This window comes from Pleurodeles waltl, chromosome 4_2 (genome assembly GCF_031143425.1).
Source record: "Pleurodeles waltl isolate 20211129_DDA chromosome 4_2, aPleWal1.hap1.20221129, whole genome shotgun sequence".
Taxonomy (NCBI): Eukaryota; Metazoa; Chordata; class Amphibia; order Caudata; family Salamandridae; genus Pleurodeles; species Pleurodeles waltl.
Genome location: NC_090443.1, coordinates 1,033,134,886 through 1,033,162,615, shown reverse-complemented (window position 1 = coordinate 1,033,162,615; position 27,730 = coordinate 1,033,134,886). Strand labels below are relative to the sequence as shown.

At 47.6% G+C, this 27,730-nt stretch overlaps 1 protein-coding gene across 1 annotated transcript in view; it reads left to right on the top strand.

The window, feature by feature from the left end:
• The window catches only part of ANKRD13D (ankyrin repeat domain 13D), a 344,260-nt gene that overhangs the window by 195,464 nt on the left and 121,066 nt on the right, over positions 1-27,730 (top strand). The window contains exon 8 of the mRNA XM_069232941.1: positions 24,301-24,382. Coding sequence (XP_069089042.1) covers positions 24,301-24,382 — 82 coding nt within the window. The remainder of the gene's footprint in view (positions 1-24,300; positions 24,383-27,730) is intronic.

Here is a 27,730-nt window from a genome sequence, read left to right as displayed (position 1 = left end):
ACCTCTCCATGAGCCTAAACAGGACATAGTGGACTATGTACTTGGCCTTCGCTCTAGAATGGCAGAGTACATGGAAAAGGCAACCAAAAACCTTGAGGCCAGCCAACAGCTCCAGAAGTTTTGGTATGACCAAAAGGCTGCACTGGTTGAGTTCCAACCAGGGCAGAAAGTCTGGGTTCTGGAGCCTGTGGCTCCCAGGGCACTCCAGGACAAATGGAGTGGCCCTTACCCAGTACTAGAGAGGAAGAGTCAGGTCACCTACTTGGTGGACCTGGGCACAAGCAGGAGCCCCAAAAGGGTGATCCATGTAAACCGCCTTAAGCTCTTCCACGACAGGGCTGATGTCAATCTGTTGATGGTAACAGATGAGGATCAGGAGGCAGAGAGTGAACCTCTCCCTGATCTTCTGTCATCAGACCCAAGAGATGGCACAGTAGATGGAGTGATCTACTCAGACACCCTCTCTGGCCAACAGCAGGCTGATTGTAGGAGAGTCCTACAACAGTTCCCTGAGCTTTTCTCCCTAACCCCTGGTCAGACACCCCTGTGTACCCATGATGTGGACACAGGAGACAGCATGCCTGTCAAAAACAAAATCTTCAGACAGTCTGACCATGTTAAGGAAAGCATCAAGGTGGAAGTCCACAAGATGCTGGAATTGGGAGTAATTGAGCGCTCTGACAGCCCCTGGGCTAGCCCAGTGGTCTTATTCCCCAAACCTCACACCAAAGATGGAAAGAAAGAGATGAGGTTTTGTGTGGACTACAGAGGGCTCAATTCTGTCACCAAGACAGATGCTCATCCAATTCCAAGAGCTGATGAGCTCATTGATAAATTAGGTGCTGCCAAATTTCTAAGTACCTTTGACTTGACAGCAGGGTACTGGCAAATAAAAATGGCACCTGGAGCAAAAGAAAAGACAGCATTCTCCACACCTGATGGGCATTATCAGTTTACTGTTATGCCCTTTGGTTTAAAGAATGCCCCTGCCACCTTCCAAAGGTTGGTGAATCAAGTCCTTGCTGGCTTGGAGTCCTTTAGCACAGCTTATCTTGATGATATTGCTGTCTTTAGCTCCACCTGGCAGGATCACCTGGTCCACCTGAGGAAGGTTTTGAAGGCTCTGCAATCTGCAGGCCTCTCTATCAAGGCATCCAAATGCCAGATAGGGCAGGGAACTGTGGTTTACTTGGGACACCTTGTAGGTGGAGGCCAAGTTCAGCCACTCCAACCCAAGATCCAGACCATTCTGGACTGGGTAGCTCCAAAAACCCAGACTCAAGTCAGGGCATTCCTTGGCTTGACTGGGTACTACAGGAGGTTTGTGAAGGGATATGGATCCATTGTGACAGCCCTCACTGAGCTCACCTCCAAGAAAATGCCCAAGAAAGTGAACTGGACTGTGGACTGCCAACAGGCCTTTGACACCCTGAAACAAGCAATGTGCTCAGCACCAGTTCTCAAAGCTCCAGATTATTCTAAGCAGTTCATTGTGCAGACTGATGCCTCTGAACATGGGATAGGGGCAGTTCTGTCCCAAACCAATGATGATGGCCTTGACCAGCCTGTTGCTTTCATTAGCAGGAGGTTACTCCCCAGGGAGCAGCGTTGGAGTGCCATTGAGAGGGAGGCCTTTGCTGTGGTTTGGTCCCTGAAGAAGCTGAGACCATACCTCTTTGGGACTCACTTCCTAGTTCAAACTGACCACAGACCTCTCAAATGGCTGATGCAAATGAAAGGTGAAAATCCTAAACTGTTGAGGTGGTCCATCTCCCTACAGGGAATGGACTTTATAGTGGAACACAGACCTGGGACTGCCCATGCCAATGCAGATGGCCTTTCCAGGTTCTTCCACTTAGAAAATGAAGACTCTCTTGGGAAAGGTTAGTCTCATCCTCTTTCGTTTGGGGGGGGGTTGTGTAAGGAAATGCCTCCTTGGCATGGTTGCCCCCTGACTTTTTGCCTTTGCTGATGCTATGTTTACAATTGAAAGTGTGCTGAGGCCTGCTAACCAGGCCCCAGCACCAGTGTTCTTTCCCTAACCTGTACTTTTGTATCCACAATTGGCAGACCCTGGCATCCAGATAAGTCCCTTGTAACTGGTACTTCTAGTACCAAGGGCCCTGATGCCAAGGAAGGTCTCTAAGGGCTGCAGCATGTCTTATGCCACCCTGGAGACCTCTCACTCAGCACAGACACGCTGCTTGCCAGCTTGTGTGTGCTAGTGAGGACAAAACGAGTAAGTCGACATGGCACTCCCCTCAGGGTGCCATGCCAGCCTCTCACTGCCTATGCAGTATAGGTAAGCCACCCCTCTAGCAGGCCTTACAGCCCTAAGGCAGGGTGCACTATACCATAGGTGAGGGTACCAGTGCATGAGCATGGTACCCCTACAGTGTCTAAACAAAACCTTAGACATTGTAAGTGCAGGGTAGCCATAAGAGTATATGGTCTGGGAGTTTGTCAAACACGAACTCCACAGCACCATAATGGCTACACTGAAAACTGGGAAGTTTGGTATCAAACTTCTCAGCACAATAAATGCACACTGATGCCAGTGTACATTTTATTGTAAAATACACCACAGAGGGCACCTTAGAGGTGCCCCCTGAAACTTAACCGACTATCTGTGTAGGCTGACTAGTTTTAGCAGCCTGCCACAAACCGAGACATGTTGCTGGCCCCATGGGGAGGGTGCCTTTGTCACTCTGAGGCCAGTAACAAAGCCTGCACTGGGTGGAGATGCTAACACCTCTCCCAGGCAGGAATTGTCACACCTGGCGGTGAGCCTCAAAGGCTCACCTCCTTTGTGCCAACCCAGCAGGACACTCCAGCTAGTGGAGTTGCCCGCCCCCTCCGGCCAGGCCCCACTTTTGGCGGCAAGGCCGGAGAAAATAATGAGAATAACAAGGAGGAGTCACTGGCCAGTCAGGACAGCCCCTAAGGTGTCCTGAGCTGAGGTGATTCTAACTTTTAGAAATCCTCCATCTTGCAGATGGAGGATTCCCCCAATAGGGTTAGGATTGTGACCCCCTCCCCTTGGGAGGAGGCACAAAGAGGGTGTACCCACCCTCAGGGCTAGTAGCCATTGGCTACTAACCCCCCAGACCTAAACACGCCCTTAAAATTAGTATTTAAGGGCTACCCTGAACCCTAGAAAATTAGATTCCTGCAACTACAAGAAGAAGGACTGCCTAGCTGAAAACCCCTGCAGCGGAAGACCAGAAGACGACAACTGCCTTGGCTCCAGAAACTCACCGGCCTGTCTCCTGCCTTCCAAAGATCCTGCTCCAGCGACGCCTTCCAAAGGGACCAGCGACCTCGACATCCTCTGAGGACTGCCCCTGCTTCGAAAAGACAAGAAACTCCCGAGGACAGCGGACCTGCTCCAAGAAAAGCTGCAACTTTGTTTCCAGCAGCTTTAAAGAACCCTGCAAGCTCCCCGCAAGAAGCGTGAGACTTGCAACACTGCACCCGGCGACCCCGACTCGGCTGGTGGCGATCCAACACCTCAGGAGGGACCCCAGGACTACTCTGATACTGTGAGTACCAAAACCTGTCCCCCCTGAGCCCCCACAGCGCCGCCTGCAGAGGGAATCCCGAGGCTTCCCCTGACCGCGACTCTTTGAACCTAAAGTCCCGACGCCTGGGAGAGACCCTGCACCCGCAGCCCCCAGGACCTGAAGGACCGGACTTTCACTGGAGAAGTGACCCCCAGGAGTCCCTCTCCCTTGCCCAAGTGGAGGTTTCCCCGAGGAATCCCCCCCTTGCCTGCCTGCAGCGCTGAAGAGATCCCGAGATCTCTCATAGACTAACATTGCGAACCCGACGCTTGTTTCTACACTGCACCCGGCCGCCCCCGCGCCGCTGAGGGTGAAATTTCTGTGTGGACTTGTGTCCCCCCCGGTGCCCTACAAAACCCCCCTGGTCTGCCCTCCGACGACGCGGGTACTTACCTGCAAGCAGACCGGAACCGGGGCACCCCTTTCTCTCCATTCTAGCCTATGTGTTTTGGGCACCACTTTGAACTCTGCACCTGACCGGCCCTGAGCTGCTGGTGTGGTGACTTTGGGGTTGCTCTGAACCCCCAACGGTGGGCTACCTTGGACCAAGAACTGAACCCTGTAAGCGTCTTACTTACCTGGTAAAACTAATCAAAACTTACCCCCTAGGAACTGTGAAAATTGCACTAAGTGTCCACTTTTAAAACAGCTATTTGTCAATAACTTGAAAAGTATACATGCAATTTTGATGATTTGAAGTTCCTAAAGTACTTACCTGCAATACCTTTCGAATGAGCTATTACATGTAGAATTTGAACCTGTGGTTCTTAAAATAAACTAAGAAAAGATATTTTTCTATATAAAAACCTATTGGCTGGATTTGTCTCTGAGTGTGTGTACCTCATTTATTGTCTATGTGTATGTACAACAAATGCTTAACACTACTCCTTGGATAAGCCTACTGCTCGACCACACTACCACAAAATAGAGCATTAGTATTATCTATTTTTACCACTATTTTACCTCTAAGGGGAACCCTTGGACTCTGTGCATGCTATTCCTTACTTTGAAATAGCACATACAGAGCCAACTTCCTACATTGGTGGATCAGCGGTGGGGTACAAGACTTTGCATTTGCTGGACTACTCAGCCAATACCTGATCACACGACAAATTCCAAAATTGTCATTAGAAATTGATTTTTGCAATTTGAAAAGTTTTCTAAATTCTTAAAAGACCTGCTAGGGCCTTGTGTTAGATCCTGTTTAGCATTTCTTTTAGAGTTTAAAAGTTTGTAAAAGTTTGAATTAGATTCTAGAACCAGTTTTAGTTTCTTAAAAAGTATTCCAACTTTTAGAAGCATAATGTCTAGCACAGATGTGAATGTGGTGGAACTCGACACCACACCTTACCTCCATCTACAGATGAGAGAGCTAAGGTCACTCTGTAAACTAAAGAAAATAGCAATGGGCCCCAAACCTACCAAAGTACAGCTCCAGGAGCTTTTGGCAGAGTTTGAAAAGGCCAACCCCTCTGAGGATGGCAACTCAGAGGATGAAGATAGTGACTTGGAGGGAAATTCCCCCCCTCCAGTCCTACTTAGGGAGAGCAGGGCTTCTCAAGCCCTGACTCCACAAATAATAGTCAGAGATGCTGGTTCCCTCACAGGAGGGACCAACAACTCTGAAATCACTGAGGATAACTCCAGTGAAGAGGACATCCAGTTAGCCAGGATGGCCAAAAGATTGGCTTTGGAAAGACAGATCCTAGCCATAGAGAGGGAAAGACAAGAGATGGGCCTAGGACCCATCAATGGTGGCAGCAACATAAATAGGGTCAGAGATTCTCCTGACATGTTGAAAATCCCCAAAGGGATTGTAACTAAATATGAAGATGGTGATGACATCACCAAATGGTTCACAGCTTTTGAGAGGGCTTGTGTAACCAGAAAAGTGAACAGATCTCACTGGGGTGCTCTCCTTTGGGAAATGTTCACAGGAAAGTGTAGGGATAGACTCCTCACACTCTCTGGACAAGATGCAGAATCTTATGACCTCATGAAGGGTACCCTGATTGAGGGCTTTGGATTCTCCACTGAGGAGTACAGGATTAGGTTCAGGGGGGCTCAAAAATCCTCGAGCCAGACCTGGGTTGACTTTGTTGACTACTCAGTGAAAACACTAGATGGTTGGATTCAAGGCAGTGGTGTAAGTAATTATGATGGGCTGTACAATTTATTTGTGAAAGAACACCTGTTAAGTAATTGTTTCAATGATAAACTGCATCAGCATCTGGTAGACCTAGGACCAATTTCTCCCCAAGAATTGGGAAAGAAGGCGGACCATTGGGTCAAGACAAGGGTGTCCAAGACTTCAACAGGGGGTGACCAAAAGAAAGGGGTCACAAAGACTCCCCAGCAGAAGGGTGATGAGACAACCAAAACTAAAAATAGTAAAGAGTCTTCTACAGGCCCCCAAAAACCTGCACAGGAGGGTGGGCCCAGAGCCTCTTCACAAAACAATGGGTACAAGGGTAAAAACTTTGATCCCAAAAAGGCCTGGTGTCATAGCTGTAAACAGCATGGACACCAAACTGGAGACAAGGCCTGTCCCAAGAAAGGTTCCACTCCAAACTCCCATCCAGGTAACACTGGTATGGCTAGTCTCCAAGTGGGATCAACAGTGTGCCCAGAGCAAATCAGGGTCCACACTGAAGCTACTATAGTTTCTGAGGGTGGGGTGGATTTAGCCACACTAGCTGTCTGGCCGCCTAACATGCAAAAATACAGACAGCAACTCTTAATTAATGGGACTAGAATAGAGGGCCTGAGGGATACAGGTGCCAGTGTCACCATGGTGACAGAGAAACTGGTTTCCCCTGGCCAATACCTGACTGGAAAAACTTACACAGTCACCAACGCTGACAATCAGAGAAAAGTACATCCCATGGCAATGGTTACTTTAGAATGGGGAGGGGTCAATGGCCTGAAACAGGTGGTGGTCTCCTCAAATATCCCGGTGGACTGTCTGCTTGGAAATGACCTGGAGTCCTCAGCATGGGCTGAGGTAGAGCTAAAAACCCATGCAGCAATGCTGGGTATCCCTGAACTGGTGTGTGTGAAAACGAGAGCACAATGCAAGGCACAGGGTGAAAAAGTAGAGCTGGAGTCTGGAAAAATGGCCCAGCCTACCAAGAGAACAGGAAAGTCAGTTGGGAAACCAACTGCAACACAGCAAAAGAAAGGGAACCTCTCTTCTCAGGAAGAAGTTCTGCCCTCTGAGGGAACTGAGCCTTTGGAACTTGAACCTTATCAGGTTGAGCTCTTAGGCCCAGGGGGACCCTCAAGGGAAGAGCTGTGTAAGGGACAAGAAACCTGTCCCTCTCTTGAAGGCCTTAGGCAGCAAGCTGCTGAAGAGTCCAAAGGCAAGAAAAATGGAACACATAGGGTCTATTGGGAAGATGGGCTCCTGTACACTGAGGCCAGAGACCCCAAACCTGGTGCCACTAGGAGAGTGGTAGTGCCTCAGCTGTTCAGAGAGTTCATCCTAACATTGGCCCATGACATTCCCCTTGCTGGACATTTGGGACAAACCAAGACGTGGGAGAGGTTAGTCAACCACTTCTACTGGCCCAATATGTCCAACATGGTTAAGGAGTTTTGCCTCTCCTGCCCCACCTGTCAAGCCAGTGGTAAGACAGGTGGGCACCCAAAGGCCCCCCTCATTCCACTTCCAGTGGTGGGGGTGCCCTTTGAAAGAGTGGGTGTGGACATAGTTGGTCCACTGGAACCTCCCACAGCCTCAGGAAATATGTATATCCTGGTAGTAGTGGATCATGCTACCAGGTATCCTGAAGCTATTCCCCTTAGGTCGACTACTGCCCCTGCAGTAGCCAAGGCCCTCATTGGTATCTTTACCAGAGTGGGTTTCCCTAAGGAGGTGGTGTCTGACAGAGGTACCAACTTCATGTCAGCATACCTAAAGCACATGTGGAATGAGTGTGGAGTGACTTATAAATTCACTACACCTTACCATCCACAAACTAATGGCTTAGTTGAGAGATTCAACAAGACATTAAAAGGCATGATCATGGGGCTCCCAGAAAAACTCAAAAGGAGATGGGATGTCCTCCTGCCATGTCTGCTTTTCGCTTACAGGGAGGTACCACAGAAGGGAGTAGGGTTCTCACCCTTTGAACTTCTGTTTGGTCATCCTGTAAGGGGACCACTTGCCCTTGTTAAAGAAGGCTGGGAGAGACCTCTCCATGAGCCTAAACAGGACATAGTGGACTATGTACTTGGCCTTCGCTCTAGAATGGCAGAGTACATGGAAAAGGCAACCAAAAACCTTGAGGCCAGCCAACAGCTCCAGAAGTTTTGGTATGACCAAAAGGCTGCACTGGTTGAGTTCCAACCAGGGCAGAAAGTCTGGGTTCTGGAGCCTGTGGCTCCCAGGGCACTCCAGGACAAATGGAGTGGCCCTTACCCAGTACTAGAGAGGAAGAGTCAGGTCACCTACTTGGTGGACCTGGGCACAAGCAGGAGCCCCAAAAGGGTGATCCATGTAAACCGCCTTAAGCTCTTCCACGACAGGGCTGATGTCAATCTGTTGATGGTAACAGATGAGGATCAGGAGGCAGAGAGTGAACCTCTCCCTGATCTTCTGTCATCAGACCCAAGAGATGGCACAGTAGATGGAGTGATCTACTCAGACACCCTCTCTGGCCAACAGCAGGCTGATTGTAGGAGAGTCCTACAACAGTTCCCTGAGCTTTTCTCCCTAACCCCTGGTCAGACACCCCTGTGTACCCATGATGTGGACACAGGAGACAGCATGCCTGTCAAAAACAAAATCTTCAGACAGTCTGACCATGTTAAGGAAAGCATCAAGGTGGAAGTCCACAAGATGCTGGAATTGGGAGTAATTGAGCGCTCTGACAGCCCCTGGGCTAGCCCAGTGGTCTTAGTCCCCAAACCTCACACCAAAGATGGAAAGAAAGAGATGAGGTTTTGTGTGGACTACAGAGGGCTCAATTCTGTCACCAAGACAGATGCTCATCCAATTCCAAGAGCTGATGAGCTCATTGATAAATTAGGTGCTGCCAAATTTCTAAGTACCTTTGACTTGACAGCAGGGTACTGGCAAATAAAAATGGCACCTGGAGCAAAAGAAAAGACAGCATTCTCCACACCTGATGGGCATTATCAGTTTACTGTTATGCCCTTTGGTTTAAAGAATGCCCCTGCCACCTTCCAAAGGTTGGTGAATCAAGTCCTTGCTGGCTTGGAGTCCTTTAGCACAGCTTATCTTGATGATATTGCTGTCTTTAGCTCCACCTGGCAGGATCACCTGGTCCACCTGAGGAAGGTTTTGAAGGCTCTGCAATCTGCAGGCCTCTCTATCAAGGCATCCAAATGCCAGATAGGGCAGGGAACTGTGGTTTACTTGGGACACCTTGTAGGTGGAGGCCAAGTTCAGCCACTCCAACCCAAGATCCAGACCATTCTGGACTGGGTAGCTCCAAAAACCCAGACTCAAGTCAGGGCATTCCTTGGCTTGACTGGGTACTACAGGAGGTTTGTGAAGGGATATGGATCCATTGTGACAGCCCTCACTGAGCTCACCTCCAAGAAAATGCCCAAGAAAGTGAACTGGACTGTGGACTGCCAACAGGCCTTTGACACCCTGAAACAAGCAATGTGCTCAGCACCAGTTCTCAAAGCTCCAGATTATTCTAAGCAGTTCATTGTGCAGACTGATGCCTCTGAACATGGGATAGGGGCAGTTCTGTCCCAAACCAATGATGATGGCCTTGACCAGCCTGTTGCTTTCATTAGCAGGAGGTTACTCCCCAGGGAGCAGCGTTGGAGTGCCATTGAGAGGGAGGCCTTTGCTGTGGTTTGGTCCCTGAAGAAGCTGAGACCATACCTCTTTGGGACTCACTTCCTAGTTCAAACTGACCACAGACCTCTCAAATGGCTGATGCAAATGAAAGGTGAAAATCCTAAACTGTTGAGGTGGTCCATCTCCCTACAGGGAATGGACTTTATAGTGGAACACAGACCTGGGACTGCCCATGCCAATGCAGATGGCCTTTCCAGGTTCTTCCACTTAGAAAATGAAGACTCTCTTGGGAAAGGTTAGTCTCATCCTCTTTCGTTTGGGGGGGGGTTGTGTAAGGAAATGCCTCCTTGGCATGGTTGCCCCCTGACTTTTTGCCTTTGCTGATGCTATGTTTACAATTGAAAGTGTGCTGAGGCCTGCTAACCAGGCCCCAGCACCAGTGTTCTTTCCCTAACCTGTACTTTTGTATCCACAATTGGCAGACCCTGGCATCCAGATAAGTCCCTTGTAACTGGTACTTCTAGTACCAAGGGCCCTGATGCCAAGGAAGGTCTCTAAGGGCTGCAGCATGTCTTATGCCACCCTGGAGACCTCTCACTCAGCACAGACACGCTGCTTGCCAGCTTGTGTGTGCTAGTGAGGACAAAACGAGTAAGTCGACATGGCACTCCCCTCAGGGTGCCATGCCAGCCTCTCACTGCCTATGCAGTATAGGTAAGCCACCCCTCTAGCAGGCCTTACAGCCCTAAGGCAGGGTGCACTATACCATAGGTGAGGGTACCAGTGCATGAGCATGGTACCCCTACAGTGTCTAAACAAAACCTTAGACATTGTAAGTGCAGGGTAGCCATAAGAGTATATGGTCTGGGAGTTTGTCAAACACGAACTCCACAGCACCATAATGGCTACACTGAAAACTGGGAAGTTTGGTATCAAACTTCTCAGCACAATAAATGCACACTGATGCCAGTGTACATTTTATTGTAAAATACACCACAGAGGGCACCTTAGAGGTGCCCCCTGAAACTTAACCGACTATCTGTGTAGGCTGACTAGTTTTAGCAGCCTGCCACAAACCGAGACATGTTGCTGGCCCCATGGGGAGGGTGCCTTTGTCACTCTGAGGCCAGTAACAAAGCCTGCACTGGGTGGAGATGCTAACACCTCTCCCAGGCAGGAATTGTCACACCTGGCGGTGAGCCTCAAAGGCTCACCTCCTTTGTGCCAACCCAGCAGGACACTCCAGCTAGTGGAGTTGCCCGCCCCCTCCGGCCAGGCCCCACTTTTGGCGGCAAGGCCGGAGAAAATAATGAGAATAACAAGGAGGAGTCACTGGCCAGTCAGGACAGCCCCTAAGGTGTCCTGAGCTGAGGTGATTCTAACTTTTAGAAATCCTCCATCTTGCAGATGGAGGATTCCCCCAATAGGGTTAGGATTGTGACCCCCTCCCCTTGGGAGGAGGCACAAAGAGGGTGTACCCACCCTCAGGGCTAGTAGCCATTGGCTACTAACCCCCCAGACCTAAACACGCCCTTAAAATTAGTATTTAAGGGCTACCCTGAACCCTAGAAAATTAGATTCCTGCAACTACAAGAAGAAGGACTGCCTAGCTGAAAACCCCTGCAGCGGAAGACCAGAAGACGACAACTGCCTTGGCTCCAGAAACTCACCGGCCTGTCTCCTGCCTTCCAAAGATCCTGCTCCAGCGACGCCTTCCAAAGGGACCAGCGACCTCGACATCCTCTGAGGACTGCCCCTGCTTCGAAAAGACAAGAAACTCCCGAGGACAGCGGACCTGCTCCAAGAAAAGCTGCAACTTTGTTTCCAGCAGCTTTAAAGAACCCTGCAAGCTCCCCGCAAGAAGCGTGAGACTTGCAACACTGCACCCGGCGACCCCGACTCGGCTGGTGGCGATCCAACACCTCAGGAGGGACCCCAGGACTACTCTGATACTGTGAGTACCAAAACCTGTCCCCCCTGAGCCCCCACAGCGCCGCCTGCAGAGGGAATCCCGAGGCTTCCCCTGACCGCGACTCTTTGAACCTAAAGTCCCGACGCCTGGGAGAGACCCTGCACCCGCAGCCCCCAGGACCTGAAGGACCGGACTTTCACTGGAGAAGTGACCCCCAGGAGTCCCTCTCCCTTGCCCAAGTGGAGGTTTCCCCGAGGAATCCCCCCCTTGCCTGCCTGCAGCGCTGAAGAGATCCCGAGATCTCTCATAGACTAACATTGCGAACCCGACGCTTGTTTCTACACTGCACCCGGCCGCCCCCGCGCCCCTGAGGGTGAAATTTCTGTGTGGACTTGTGTCCCCCCCGGTGCCCTACAAAACCCCCCTGGTCTGCCCTCCGACGACGCGGGTACTTACCTGCAAGCAGACCGGAACCGGGGCACCCCTTTCTCTCCATTCTAGCCTATGTGTTTTGGGCACCACTTTGAACTCTGCACCTGACCGGCCCTGAGCTGCTGGTGTGGTGACTTTGGGGTTGCTCTGAACCCCCAACGGTGGGCTACCTTGGACCAAGAACTGAACCCTGTAAGCGTCTTACTTACCTGGTAAAACTAATCAAAACTTACCCCCTAGGAACTGTGAAAATTGCACTAAGTGTCCACTTTTAAAACAGCTATTTGTCAATAACTTGAAAAGTATACATGCAATTTTGATGATTTGAAGTTCCTAAAGTACTTACCTGCAATACCTTTCGAATGAGCTATTACATGTAGAATTTGAACCTGTGGTTCTTAAAATAAACTAAGAAAAGATATTTTTCTATATAAAAACCTATTGGCTGGATTTGTCTCTGAGTGTGTGTACCTCATTTATTGTCTATGTGTATGTACAACAAATGCTTAACACTACTCCTTGGATAAGCCTACTGCTCGACCACACTACCACAAAATAGAGCATTAGTATTATCTATTTTTACCACTATTTTACCTCTAAGGGGAACCCTTGGACTCTGTGCATGCTATTCCTTACTTTGAAATAGCACATACAGAGCCAACTTCCTACAGTGTGCATTTATTGTGCTGAGAAGTTTGATACCAAACTTCCCAGTTTTCAGTGTAGCCATTATGGTGCTGTGGAGTTCGTGTTTGACAAACTCCCAGACCATATACTCTTATGGCTACCCTGCACTTACAATGTCTAAGGTTTTGTTTAGACACTGTAGGGGTACCATGCTCATGCACTGGTACCCTCACCTATGGTATAGTGCACCCTGCCTTAGGGCTGTAAGGCCTGCTAGAGGGGTGTCTTACCTATACTGCATAGGCAGTGAGAGGCTGGCATGGCACCCTGAGGGGAGTGCCATGTCGACTTACTCGTTTTGTCCTCACTAGCACACACAAGCTGGCAAGCAGTGTGTCTGTGCTGAGTGAGAGGTCTCCAGGGTGGCATAAGACATGCTGCAGCCCTTAGAGACCTTCCTTGGCATCAGGGCCCTTGGTACTAGAAGTACCAGTTACAAGGGACTTATCTGGATGCCAGGGTCTGCCAATTGTGGATACAAAAGTACAGGTTAGGGAAAGAACACTGGTGCTGGGGCCTGGTTAGCAGGCCTCAGCACACTTTCAATTGTAAACATAGCATCAGCAAAGGCAAAAAGTCAGGGGGCAACCATGCCAAGGAGGCATTTCCTTACAACAATGTATTATCTAAACAAGCAAGGGGGGACGCACTCCACGCAGTTAAGCCTGCTAGCACAAAAGATTTGGCGTTGGGCAATTCACAACCAAATTCGCCTAATAGCACAATTTATACCAGGGATCCAAAATCAACTCGCAGACAATCTCTCTCGAGATCACCAACAGGTCCACGAATGGGAAATTTACCCCCAAATTCTGAACACTTATTTCAAACTCTGGGGAACACCTCAGATAGACTTGTTTGCGACAAAGGAGAACGCAAAATGCCAAAACTTCGCATCCAGATACCCACACAAACAGTCCCAAGGCAATGCCCTATGGATGAACTGGTCAGGGATATTTGCTTACGCTTTTCCTCCTCTCCCTCTCCTTCCTTACCTGGTAAACAAACTCAGTCAAAACAAACTCAAACTCATATTAATAGCACCAACTTGGGCAAGGCAACCCTGGTACACAACGCTGCTAGACCTATCAGTAGTACCCTGCATCAAATTGCCCAACAGGCCAGATCTGTTGACACAGCACAACCAAAAGATCAGACACCCAGATCCAGCATCGCTGAATCTAGCAATCTGGCTCCTGAAATCCTAGAATTCGGGCACTTACAACTTACCCAAGAATGTATGGAAGTCATAAAACAAGCCAGAAGGCCATCCACCAGGCACTGCTATGCAAGTAAATGGAAGAGGTTTGTTTGCTACTGCCATATTAATCAAATACAACCATTACACACAACTCCAGAACATGTAGTGGGTTACTTGCTTCACTTACAAAAATCTAACCTGGCTTTCTCTTCCATTAAAATACACCTTGCAGCAATATCTGCATACCTGCAGACTACCTATTCAACTTCCCTATATAAGATACCAGTCATTAAAGCATTCATGGAGGGCCTTAGGAGAATTATACCACCAAGAACACCACCTGTTCCTTCATGGAACCTAAATGTTGTCCTAACTAGACTTATGGGTCCACCTTTTGAACCCATGCACTCCTGCGAAATACAGTTCCTAACCTGGAAGGTGGCATTTCTCATCGCCATTACTTCCCTAAGAAGAGTAAGCGAGATTCAGGCGTTTACAATACAGGAACCTTTTATACAACTACACAAGAATAAAGTCGTCCTAAGGACCAATCCTAAATTTTTGCCAAAGGTTATTTCACCGTTCCATCTAAATCAAACAGTGGAACTTCCAGTGTTCTTTCCACAGCCAGATACCGTAGCTGAAAGGGCACTACATACATTAGATGTCAAAAGAGCATTGATGTATTATATTGACAGAACAAAGAACATCAGAAAGACTAAACAACTATTTATTGCATTTCAAAAACCTCATGCAGGAAACCCAATATCAAAACAAGGTATAGCCAGATGGATAGTTAAATGCATCCAAATCTGCTACCTTAAAGCTAAACGACAGCTGCCCATTACACCAAGGGCACACTCAACCAGAAAGAAAGGTGCTACCATGGCCTTTCTAGGAAACATCCCAATGCAAGAAATATGTAAGGCAGCCACATGGTCTACGCCTCACACATTCACCAAGCACTACTGTGTAGACGTGTTATCCGCACAACAAGCCACAGTAGGTCAAGCCGTATTAAGAACATTATTTCAGACTACTTCCACTCCTACAGGCTGATCCACCGCTTTTGGGGAGATAACTGCTTACTAGTCTATGCAAAACATGCGTATCTACAGCGACAGATGCCATCGAACTGAAAATGTCACTTACCCAGTGTACATCTGTTCGTGGCATCAGTCGCAGTAGATTCGCATGTGCCCACCCGCCTCCCCGGGAGCCTGTAGCAGTTTGGAAGATACCTTCAACTATTTATATATGTATCATCTCAACCTTAAATAGGTGCATACTTAGTCACTCCATTGCATGGGCACTATTACTACAATTCAACTCCTACCTCACCCTCTGCGGGGGAAAACAATCGAAGATGGAGTCGACGCCCATGCGCAATGGAGACAAAAGGAGGAGTCACTCGGTCCTGTGACTCGAAAGACTTCTTCGAAGAAAAACAACTTGTAACACTCCGGCCCAACACCAGATGGCGAGCTATTGCAAAACATGCGAATCTACTGCGACTGATGCCACGAACAGATGTACACTGGGTAAGTGACATTTTCATACTTTAACCTTTATTATGTACATACATTGCATGGGCACTATTACTAACATACACAACTCCTACCTCACCCTCTGCGGGGAAAACAGTCTAAGATGGAGTCGACGCCCATGCGCAATGGAATCGAAAGGGGAGGAGTCCCTCGGTCTCGTGACTCGAAAAGACTTCTTCTTCTTCGAAGAAAAACAACTTGTAACACTCCGAGCCCAACACCAGACGGCGGACTGTGCACAGCATGTGAATCTGCAGCGACTCATGCCACGAACAGATGTACACTGGGTAAGTGACATTTTCCATATATATATATATATATATATATATATATATATATATATATATATATATATATATATATATAATTTATTTTTTTATTGAAAGGAGCAAACTAAATTTCTTCTATAATACCATGTTTACATAGTGAATAATACTGCTGTTACAGTTTCCCCACTATTTGAAAGTGAGAGATAACACAGTGGGTCACTAAAAAATCAAGATTTCTGTTTTACTGATGGTGGATGCAGCATAAAACAGCAATATCTGTTTACTGCATTTTCCTGAAGATTATTTATGGATCAGATTATTTGTGGGAGGTAAAACAAATCTCATTGCACACACAATGTTTTGCAAGCAAAAGATGGATAATATATATTTTGTGGTTGTTTTTTGGTCTGTAGATGCATTTTTGTTATTGTCCAAAAATGTTTACAATTGGGCTAGAGCAAAATCTGTTTTCTGCAGCTTTGACAACAGAGTGAAGCAAACCGTGTAACAACATTGTGCTCTTTCATCCTAATGAATATTTTCAATAGTTATAATTTAGAGAGGTGTGATGAGTGAACCAGAGCTTTATTGGGAAAGATGTGTATTTCTTGATGAGTAGACTGAGGATAGGCAGGGCAGGGAGACCTGAAGGTTTATTAGTATTTAGGCAACAGTAACATTTCAACAGTAGCTAGATCATTGAGGATGGAGAAGTTGGAGTAATTCGCACACAAATAATCAGCTGTGTGGATTAATTACTCCAGGTTTGTGGTTGCAGTTGGCAAGGACATAAACCTTAACTAATGCTAAGACTTCTAGTTTGCTAATGATCCCACGGGTGGTAACTAATAGGTGGCCAAAATAAGGAGGAAGAGTAGTAAAATGGCCCTTTATTTGGAGGACTAGTTTATAACTAGAGAGATTGACAAGCTACTGAATTTTTCATCTGTTGCAAGCTGTACAGTTTCCACTTTGTGATATGATATAATTAAGCTGAAAAAGTGAAGGACTAAATATTGGTGCATTGAGAACTCTGGAACAAAATTGCAAATGCTTGAAATGACTAAAAACACAACATGCGTGACCCAGTATCATATCTGAAAGTTCAAGTCCAAGTTTCCATGGACTCTACTGACCTGTCCCATGGACAGTTTTTTACTCTGATGATTCTCTGAAGATATCCATAGTTGAGACCAGTGCTTAATTTGTAAATAAAAACGTGCTGGTGCCCTAAGCCCTCCTCTTAAACACGTGACTGCTGCAATTAAATGTGGGAACATGGAATACTGAGGCAGCGTAATCCCAAAGCAATCTTGGGCCTCGTCAATACATTTAAAGCCTCTCCCTGCCCTTTCAGCTCACTTTTGCCATTTTCTGCTTTCTCCCATTGTGACGCTTTTTCGTTTTCTCTTCCTCCTCTTTCCAAATATGTCTTTTGCTCACAGCAGATGCTTGAGGCAGAAGAATAAATGCTGGCCTTCAAAAAACAAGTGCCAGTGCTCTGCACCGGAAACAACAAGCACAAATGAAGCACTGTTTGAGACTAACTATCTGCAGTACTGACCGTGCCGTTTGACCCATTGTGTATGGCATTAGAAATTTAAATCCAAGTATGAAGTGTGCAAAACCTGGGCTCTGCCCACTTTTCTGTCCTGCCCCTTCAAAGACATTCATTGGGAGGCATTGCCACCTGACTCTGTTTTGACTGGGAAGTGCTCTGCCTAGCACAGAAATATATAGGATGTAATGTGTACAAAATCTAGGGCATGCTACAGGTTGCTCAGCATATATGGAAGGTTCCCCTTGCTTCTCACTTAGGAGTTGTGTACCATTAACCCAAGGGAAAATAAAACTGATGCCAAAACAAGTTAAAGGGCTTGTGTGATTATTTGAGCACAGGTCTTTAAAAAACCTGTTTCAAAAAGAATATAGTAAAAAAAGAAACTTTGTGTGAGGTCCTATTCTATTCATGGAAGACTGTTTCATCTTCATATATCCCTAAGACATCCATTTGTATATATTCTGGAGAAAGCACTGGCTGTTCCTCAAACCTTTTGTAAGGAACATACCCTAATGCAGAAGAATAAATGGAGGGCTCGAAAAACCATAAAAATGTTACAAGACCTGCAGGTCGAGTAACTTAAATAATCTACTCAACCTAACTGTAATGTACTTAACCCGTAAACGGGTCTCAAATTGTGTGATCCTAGACAAATAGTTCACAGAGTCACCTTTTTCTTTATTCTCACATATGATTGCACCTTCAAACATGTGAGCTCCGCATTTCTGCAGTACAAAAAACTCTTGTTTAAGTAGACTAAAGTTTGTTGCATGCATCAGAAGAATCTACCCCACATACCCATGACGTCTAGCCCCCATAACCCAGGACTTCAATCAGTTTACTGACAACATTGCCATCAGGGCAGTAGCGTTTCTCAGTTTGTTTCAACACCCAATCTTAATAAATATTTTACTAAACCACAATGTGGTAACATGTTGTCATCTGCACATAGTAACTTTCCAAGAAATGTCCAAAAACCTTTCCACTAACTTGCAGCTTAGAAAACATATCCTTTGCACATCAACATGTAAAGTATTCTGATTTATTTTCATCCTATTAAAATATTTTTTCATCACACATAAATATAAAAAAGGGGTTTCACAGCTCCTGAAATATATTTTGAGATGTTTGCATAGTTGACTTAGTCATTTAAATATTGTGCGTTAGGAAAAACCTGGCACCCTCTATCCTTTATTTTACATTCTAAGTAGCAGGTCACGCAGTTCACCTTACATAGTCCTGGAACTCTGCAGTCAGAAGAAAAATTAATTGTAAGAAAAACTGACTTTTGACCTCCGTCTGTGAGCACAGAGCAAATCTGACATGAGAACAAGATTTAAAGGCATCTTTTATTGCCCCTCCACTTTTCAACTGAACAGAACACCTGTTCAGTGTCAACTCGCCAGACGGGACGAGTAAGTATTAAAAATAGCTCGACCTGATCACGTGAGACTCGCCAATGCGAGTGGTCAGGTGGATTTCTCGAGCCCTGAAATGTAATGTAAATGTTTACATACACTTGTAATACGTTGGATTATTAGTATTTCCATAATGGTTAATCTCACTTGTGTTTTACAAAAGAGCAAAAGCAGCAGTCTGTTCCAAATTGCTTGGCCATCGGCCCTCAGTTTGAGACACCCACTGAGGCCATATACTTTTTGGCCTTTTGGAATCTTGTTTGTAGGAAAATTTCCTTTTTGACATGGGCACCCCCACTTTTTGCTCCTGGTACTTATATTGTTTGACTGATGTGCACCGGGACCCTGCCAATCAGGCCCCAGCACTCTTTCCCTAAAATTGAGGTAAAGTGGTCTAATTGTGTTACAATTGGCACAGACTTTAGCACCCCTTTAAGTCCCTAGCAAGTGGTAGCCCTGGTACCTAGGGCATGGGTACCAAAGAGAGTCCCTAAGGTCTGCAGCATGTATTATGCCACTCTAAGGGACCCCCATACAAATTGCATGCAGACTGCTGTTGCAGGCTGTCTCACATGGTGCAACCCGTGTATGAAAACACATCATGGAACCCTTGTTGTGTGCCGTGCCAAAGTCACTGCATATAATATATGTAAATCACCCCTACAGCAGGCCTTAGAACCCTTAGGCAGGGTGCATTATATTTTGTGTGAGTACATAACTGCATGAGCAGATTGACCTCTGTGATGTCTAGTTCGATTTACTAGATTTTGTGAGCTGGGAAACCATTATAAGTTATGTACTGGGCACTGGTCGTTACGAGATTCACAGCTACAGAATGTCTTCACTAAAACTTATGGTGTTTGGTATCAGATACCTTGTTTTAATAAAGTCATACTGATGTCAGTATGAAATGTATTATGACATGTACTCGGAGGGCACATTAGAGGGGCCCCATGAAGTCTGCTAGTGTGGCAGGTGACTGTAATCGACCAGCCTGCCACCACAGACAAGTTTCTGACCCCGTGTAGGAGAGAACCCGCATCTCCGAGGCCAGAAACCATGCCTGCTCTGGGGAACGGGTTATCACCTGTTCCAGCAGGATGTCTAGTAAATCTGCATTCCAAGGCCAGGGGCTTCAATGCTCCTGCCACCTTTTGATATGCGACCCTGGCTTCCTCCAGGCCTGGAGAATCTCACCCCCGTGCCCCAAGGACCATTTAGCATCAGGAGCAGCAGGAAATTAGTTATCCAGTAAGCGTGTTTCACCTCCAGGCTAGTCACACCCGTAAGGTGGGCAGCCTGATGTTCTCCACCAAACAAGGGTTCCACCATCTTGTTTTTGGTGGCATTAGGAACTGTGGGACAGGGTTATGCCCACTCCTCACAAGAAGTGGTGACTTAAGGGGTATAGTGACCCCAGGAGTAAGCAGCCCATTGACAACTACCCTTCACTCCCCCTAAATTTAGTATTTAAGTTGTCCCTGACACCAGGAACTCTGATTCGGATAAGGTCAAAGAAGAGCCGAAGATGTGAGAACTGTGGACTAGCTTTGGATTTGGCGACAAACCCTACCTACCTGCCCTTGTCCCGACAATTGCAAGACCCAACTCGTCCTGCAGCTGTGCATCCTTCCAGGGCCTTGGAGAGCTGCAGCACTTTGCCAACCAGCAAGCATCTCCCTTGAAGTGGGGCAGGCACTTCCCTGCAGGCACTGACCAGTCCAGGACAACGATCTGCAGACACTGGGTACACTGATGCAGCGGCCCAAGAGGTCACCAAGTATCCACAAGGTCAGCCCCATTGAGCCATCAAGACTTCGAGACTCTGATCTACCCCGTAGACTCCCTGCACCAATACCCAGGGTACCAGAGCCTATTGCAAGCACAAAGGCTTGTTTGTGGTCAGTCCGAACATCCTTATCCCCAAAATGTACCTGCACATCGAGGGACTTCGAGAGAGGTCAGCTCCACATCAGAAGACTTCTTACTGTGTTTCTTTTCCCTCTTCTGCATGTGCGCAGGGAACTCTGAGAGTTTCATACTCACCGACGTGCTGGACAAAACACCTATGCTCCCGAGCCCCCAAAGCCCGAGTCCATTGAAACTGACGGTGTCTCTGGTGTCCTAAGACCCTCATGAGCTGAACCACCACCCCCCCCCCCCCCCCAACCCTCCCCACTCCACACACACCTTTGGGTTCTGCTGGACTGATCCCCCAGTCTCCATTTGCAGCCTTTCCTTACAGGTACTTTTCCCCATTGAGTTTACCATGTAGCGTTTGCGGCTACTATTGCTGGAAGCACCTGCAGCCAGATACATCAGGCCATGTAAACTTGAACTGTTAGTGCTTTCTTGGATCTTGGCCCCTATGTACCTTAAGTCCAGAAGAACAGTCCTTATCAGTCGTTTGCGAGTTACCGTGTGCAGCGTGTTTCTCCCATAGGATGACATTACCGCGCTCGAGGCTCATGCGTCAAATCTCACAGCAGTATTTTCTATGTGTCTGAAAATCGCAAACTTACAAAGTGCTTACCTGATCCCAAAGCTCTTGGTGTTTAAATTAATGTAATAATCGGTGTTATTTTTGTACATTAGTGTCTGATTCCTTTTTGAGTGTGTTTTATTTATTGACTGAATGTGCAGCAGGTGCCCAACCCTCCTCTCCGATAAACCTGAGGCTGCTTGACCACACTACCACAAATAGAGCACCTTGGGATTGTTAAAGCATGCCCCTGTACACTTATAGGGGATACTTGGACTCTCTACTGTTTGCCTGTAGGAAAGTGTTCCTTTTGGACATGGCCACCCCACACTTTTTGCCTGGTACATGATGACATTTTGACTGAAAGTGCACTGGGGTCCTTCTATCCATGTCCCCAGTGCCAGATCTCTTTCCTTAAAACTGGACAATTTTTCCCCAATTGGCAATTCCATTGGCACCTGTGTAAGTCCCTAGTAAATGGTACCCTGGGTACCTAGGCCATGGGCACAGAAGGAGGTACCCAAGGGCTGCAGCATGTATTGTGCCATCCTCAGGGACCCCTCACCTAACACATGCAGGCTGCACATCTTGGTGCAGCTAAAAGTGAAAACACGACCTGGCACACAAGCTGTGCGCCACGCCCACTAACACTGCGAGTTACCCCTACAGTAGGCCTTCCAGCCCTAAGGCAGAGTCCATTATATTACATGTGAGTGCATAACTGCAAGAGCAGATATGTCCGTGCTATGTCTTTGGCGATTTGTAGACACGGTGAGTGATCACGGAAGCCATTTTAAGTCCATGTGCTGGACACTGGTCAGTACGAGTTCCCCAGCAACATGATGGCTTCACTGAAACTAGGGATGTTTGGTATCAGACATCTCGTATTAGTAAACCCTCACTGATTCCAGTGATGGATTTATTAATCCCTGCACCCATAGGGCACCTCAGAGGTGCCCCCTGAAAGCCCTACTAACTGCTGGTGTACTGACCAACAGACATGTTTCTGAGCCCCAAGGGTAAGAGCCTCCACTCTCGGGCAGTCAGGAACAATGCCTGCTCTGGCAGGGGCGTTAACACTCCCGCCCAAAAGTATGATCTGCAAATTTGCATTCCATGACAGGAAGCCTACCACCTTTGTTATGCAGATCTGTCTTCCCTCAGAAGTGATATGACACCCCTCCCTAATCCCAGGCTCATTTGGCACCTGTACAGGTGGGAAAATTAGTAGTCAGAGAGGCGTGTCCACCTCTCAGGTCAGTTCCACCCCTGAGGTGAGCTGCCTTATGTGCACGCAAAATTTCAAGGTCTGCCATCTTGGTGATGCAGAACTAGAAACTCTGGGACAGGGTTTTGCCTACTTCCCACAGGAAGTAGTGACCCCGGGGTAAGTAGCCCATTGGCTATTACCCTACACTCCCAAAACGCCCCTAAATTCAGTATTTTGGGGGGCCTTTGTCACCAGAAATTCAGACCCTGCTGGCCTGAAGAGGAAGGACACTACAGAGACCCAAAAGCAAGAACTGAAGACCAATGACTGACTCTGCACCAACATTGCCTGCTGACTTTGACCATCTTGCTGAAGATGCCTCGTCCTGCAGCTGCTTGTGCCTCCATAAGCCTGGGAGGACTGCCAGCCTTTGCCCAAGGACCCGGAACTCTCGTAGAGTAGCGGAGCTGCTTTCCTGCATCCCTGTAGGCACCCCAAGAAACACCGAGAGGACTCTGGACTGAAAAAACCCAAATCCGGACAGCACCACTGCACCCAAGCCTTCCAGCCCGAGTTGAACTGGGCCATGCCAGCGTGGTTCCCAGACCCTCCAGAGACAGTCACTCCACCGTGGATCTTCCCCTGCGACCTTCAATCCAACTCCTGCAGCCTTTTTGTGCAGGTACCCTCTACCTTGATTCCACCGGTGTCAGAAACCCGATGGTCCTAGACGCCTCTGCACCTGGGCCACTGGTGTCCCTACGTCTCTGAACATCGCAAGACTTTTGAACCCCCTTGTTGGTTCATCCTGGCTGGACTCCCAGTCCACCCCTGCAGCCTCTTTATGACTGGATCGATCCCCCTTGACTTACATGGGGCACCCGACGCTGAACTGCAGCCGGCTGCCCCAGGGCCACCCAAGGTGACCTGTTGCTATGGCCTAGGGCCCTTCCTTATTCTTACCTGAAGTCCAGAAGTGTTGTCCTGTAAGTCCCTGCAGTGTACCTGTTTGCCATACCTATTTTCTCCCATATGGTAACATTGCAGCTTAAGAAATTTAAGTGTCGACTTTTCCAAACTGTAAAGATTTCTCTTGCAAAACGTAGTTACCTGATCGTATTGATTCTGGTACCTAAATAAATAAATAAATAAATATATATATAAATATATATACATATTTGTTATTTTTGCAAGTTGGTGTGGAGCTACTTTTTCAGTTGTCTCATTTATTGACTGTTTCCCTATGGTAAATGTCTCACACTCCTCTCTGATAAGCCTAAGGCTGCTTGACCACAGTAACCCCTAAGAGCACCTTGGGATTGCTAAATAAGCCCATGTCCACTAGTAAGGGAACCTCTTTGCACAGTATGTCATTTTGACACACTAGGAAGAGAGCCAACTTCCTACATTGCTTGAATTTCTAGGTACTGCTGCCTAACGGGGCAGTTTTTAATTTTATGGCAATCAGACAGCTGCCATGCTGGTTTTCTTTTATAATTCCTCTGCTCCAATCATGCACAAGCATGTGCAACCCAGATGCACCACCCTTCAGATACTAATTGGGCATAGGAAAGCTCTCAGGAACAAAAATAAGCTATTTGCAATGCTTTTAACCGAATGAGGAAAGTGTTAAGCCACCTCGATACATCTAAAGATGTATAATCGCCTTTTAAAATCATTTTACAGATCAGATGCACTGTCCCTGTGGTGCGAGGGTGCAGCCTTCTAATTGTCAGGCATACACAGCATTGTTACTATTTTGTGTGTTCTTCTTTGATGGATTTGCAAGTCAGCTACTTAAACATCAATTTGTACCTTCTGCAGACACTGCCACTTGGATACACAGTTAAGGCCAGGTATTAAGGTTAGGCCTACTGACCTCCAGTTTTCTGCTTTGATTCTGTGCACTCCATAGGTAAAAAGAAGTGCAGGGTGCCATGTCGCTATGAATGATTATGGACAATCTTTCTTTTTCTACTGTATTCCCATTGTCTTTGCCCTTTTCTACTAAAAGGAAGCTAAGACGGCTGCTGCAGGTAGGAATTGTTCAAAGCTGTTAGTCAGGCCCTGAGACTGCCAGGCAAATAAAGTGTGCAGTGGAACCTCCCCCTACTCAGATGGGTATTTAGAGCAGGTTACAGATAATTCTTTGTTTTTCCCTCCATTCATTATCTGCTGTCTTCCTGCAGTTGACATCTGTCTCATCCAGTCTTTATTTTTCTCTGTTGGCTTTTAGGTTTACAGCGCCAGTAATGTGGAACTTGTCACAAAGACCCGGATGGAGCACCTTTCGGACCAGGACAAGTCTAAAAACAAAGGTAGGAGTAACTGAGTGAGGGAGGCTATTTACATAACTCTCCGTGTGATTCAGACTTCTTAGATCAGATCCTCAGAACATTGAGGAGGAATGAGAGGTGCAATTACTATTCAAAGGCAAAGATCCAGAGATGTCCAAAGTCACTGAAAGATTTATTTATTTATTTATTTTGGTTATTTGACTGGGGGTGCAGTGTTGTGGTTTGTCATTTTAGTGTTGCTTTCATCACTTCCATTTGTCTCCTTCCACAGCCGCTAATTTGCATCTCCTACTTTAAGGCTTCCTCACTATACCAGAATGCACACTCACTCCTGAATTGTAGTCCTAATCTAGTATGCTGCTAGTCACGTTACCCTCACTGCCCCCAGTATAAGATTGTATCTGTACCTAGAAGAGCAGACACACTGTGGAAAGTGGCTCCACTACCATCAAAGTAACCGGTTCTGGAGCCAGGGAATCGTTACCTACTCATAGCACCGTGGATCAGGTTCATACCCATTTCCCCAGTTTGTTAGCCACTGGCACAATACACCCTTTAGACCCTCCGTGAACCTTGATTATAAGAGGACCAGCGAAGCCATCTGTAAAGAAATGGCTCCCTGTTGCAGTTACCCCCCACTTTTTGCCTGATACTGATGCTGACTTGACTGAGAAGTGTGCTGGGACCCTGCTAACCAGGCCCCAGCACCAGTGTTCCTTCACCTAAAATGTACCATTGTATCCACAATTGGCACACCCTGGCATTCAGATAAGTCCCTTGTAACTGGTACTTCTAGTACCAAGGGCCCTGATGCCAAGAAAGGTCTCTAAGGGCTGCAGCATGTCTTATGCCACCCTAGAGACCCCTCACTCAGCACAGACACACTGCTTACAAGCCTGTGTGTGCTAGTGAGAACAAAATGAGTAAGTCGACATGGCACTCCCCTCAGGGTGCCATGCCAACCTCTCACTGCCTATGCAGTATAGGTAAGACACCCCTCTAGCAGGCCTTACAGCCCTAAGGCAGGGTGCACTATACCATAGATGAGGGTACCAGTGCATGAGCACTGTGCCCCTACAGTGTCTAAACAAAACCTTAGACATTGTAAGTGCAGGGTAGCCATAAGAGTATATGGTCTGGGAGTCTGTTTTACACGAACTCCACAGCACCATAATGGCTACACTGAAAACTGGGAAGTTTGGTATCAAACTTCTCAGCACAATAAATGCACACTGATGCCAGTGTACATTTTATTGTAAAATACACCACAGAGGGCACCTTAGAGGTGCCCCCTGAAACTTAACCAACTATCTGTGTAGGCTGACTGGTTCCAGCAGCCTGCCACACTAGAGACATGTTGCTGGCCCCATGGGGAGAGTGCCTTTGTCACTCTGAGGCCAGTAACAAAGCCTGCACTGGGTGGAGATGCTAACACCTCCCCCAGGCAGGAGCTGTGACACCTGGCGGTGAGCCTCAAAGGCTCACCCCTTTGTCACAGCCCAGCAGGGCACTCCAGCTTAGTGGAGTTGCCCGCCCCCTCCGGCCACGGCCCCCACTTTTGGCGGCAAGGCTGGAGGGAACAAAGAAAGCAACAAGGAGGAGTCACTGGCCAGTCAGGACAGCCCCTAAGGTGTCCTGAGCTGAAGTGACTCTAACTTTTAGAAATCCTCCATCTTGCAGATGGAGGATTCCCCCAATAGGGTTAGGATTGTGACCCCCTCCCCTTGGGAGGAGGCACAAAGAGGGTGTACCCACCCTCAGGGCTAGTAGCCATTGGCTACTAACCCCCCAGACCTAAACACGCCCTTAAATTTAGTATTTAAGGGTGTAGGAAGTTGGCTCTGTATGTGCTATTTCAAAGTAAGGAATAGCATGCACAGAGTCCAAGGGTTCCCCTTAGAGGTAAAATAGTGGTAAAAATAGATAATACTAATGCTCTATTTTGTGGTAGTGTGGTCGAGCAATAGGCTTATCCAAGGAGTAGTGTTAAGCATTTGTTGTACATACACATAGACAATAAATGAGGTACACACACTCAGAGACAAATCCAGCCAATAGGTTTTTATATAGAAAAATATATTTTCTTAGTTTATTTTAAGAACCACAGGTTCAAATTCTACATGTAATATCTCATTAGAAAGGTATTGCAGGTAAGTACTTTAGGAACTTCAAATCATCAAAATTGCATGTATACTTTTCAAGTTATTCACAAATAGCTGTTTTAAAAGTGGACACTTAGTGCAATTTTCACAGTTCCTAGGGGAGGTAAGTATTTGTTAGGTTAACCAGGTAAGTAAGACACTTACAGGGCTTAGTTCTTGGTCCAAGGTAGCCCACCGTTGGGGGTTCAGAGCAACCCCAAAGTCACCACACCAGCAGCTCAGGGCCGGTCAGGTGCAGAGTTCAAAGTGGTGCCCAAAACACATAGGCTAGAATGGAGAGAAGGGGGTGCCCCGGTTCCGGTCCGCTTGCAGGTAAGTACCCGCGTCTTCGGAGGGCAGACCAGGGGGGTTTTGTAGGGCACCGGGGGGGACACAAGTCCACACAGAAATTTCACCCTCAGCAGCGCGGGGGCGGCCGGGTGCAGTGTAGAAACAAGCGTCGGGTTTTCAATGTTAGTCTATGAGAGATCTCGGGATCTCTTCAGCGCTGCAGGCAGGCAAGGGGGGGATTCCTCGGGGAAACCTCCACTTGGGCAAGGGAGAGGGACTCCTGGGGGTCACTCCTCCAGTGAAAGTCCGGTCCTTCAGGTCCTGGGGGCTGCGGGTGCAGGGTCTCTCCCAGGCGTCGGGACTTTAGGTTCAAAGAGTCGCGGTCAGGGGAAGCCTCGGGATTCCCTCTGCAGGCGGCGCTGTGGGGGCTCAGGGGGGACAGGTTTTGGTACTCACAGTATCAGAGTAGTCCTGGGGTCCCTCCTGAGGTGTTGGATCGCCACCAGCCGAGTCGGGGTCGCCGGGTGCAGTGTTGCAAGTCTCACGCTTCTTGCGGGGAGCTTGCAGGGTTCTTTAAAGCTGCTGGAAACAAAGTTGCAGCTTTTCTTGGAGCAGGTCCGCTGTCCTCGGGAGTTTCTTGTCTTTTCGAAGCAGGGGCAGTCCTCAGAGGATGTCGAGGTCGCTGGTCCCTTTGGAAGGCGTCGCTGGAGCAGGATCTTTGGAAGGCAGGAGACAGGCCGGTGAGTTTCTGGAGCCAAGGCAGTTGTCGTCTTCTGGTCTTCCTCTGCAGGGGTTTTCAGCTAGGCAGTCCTTCTTCTTGTAGTTGCAGGAATCTGATTTTCTAGGGTTCAGGGTAGCCCTTAAATACTAAATTTAAGGGCGTGTTTAGGTCTGGGGGGTTAGTAGCCAATGGCTACTAGCCCTGAGGGTGGGTACA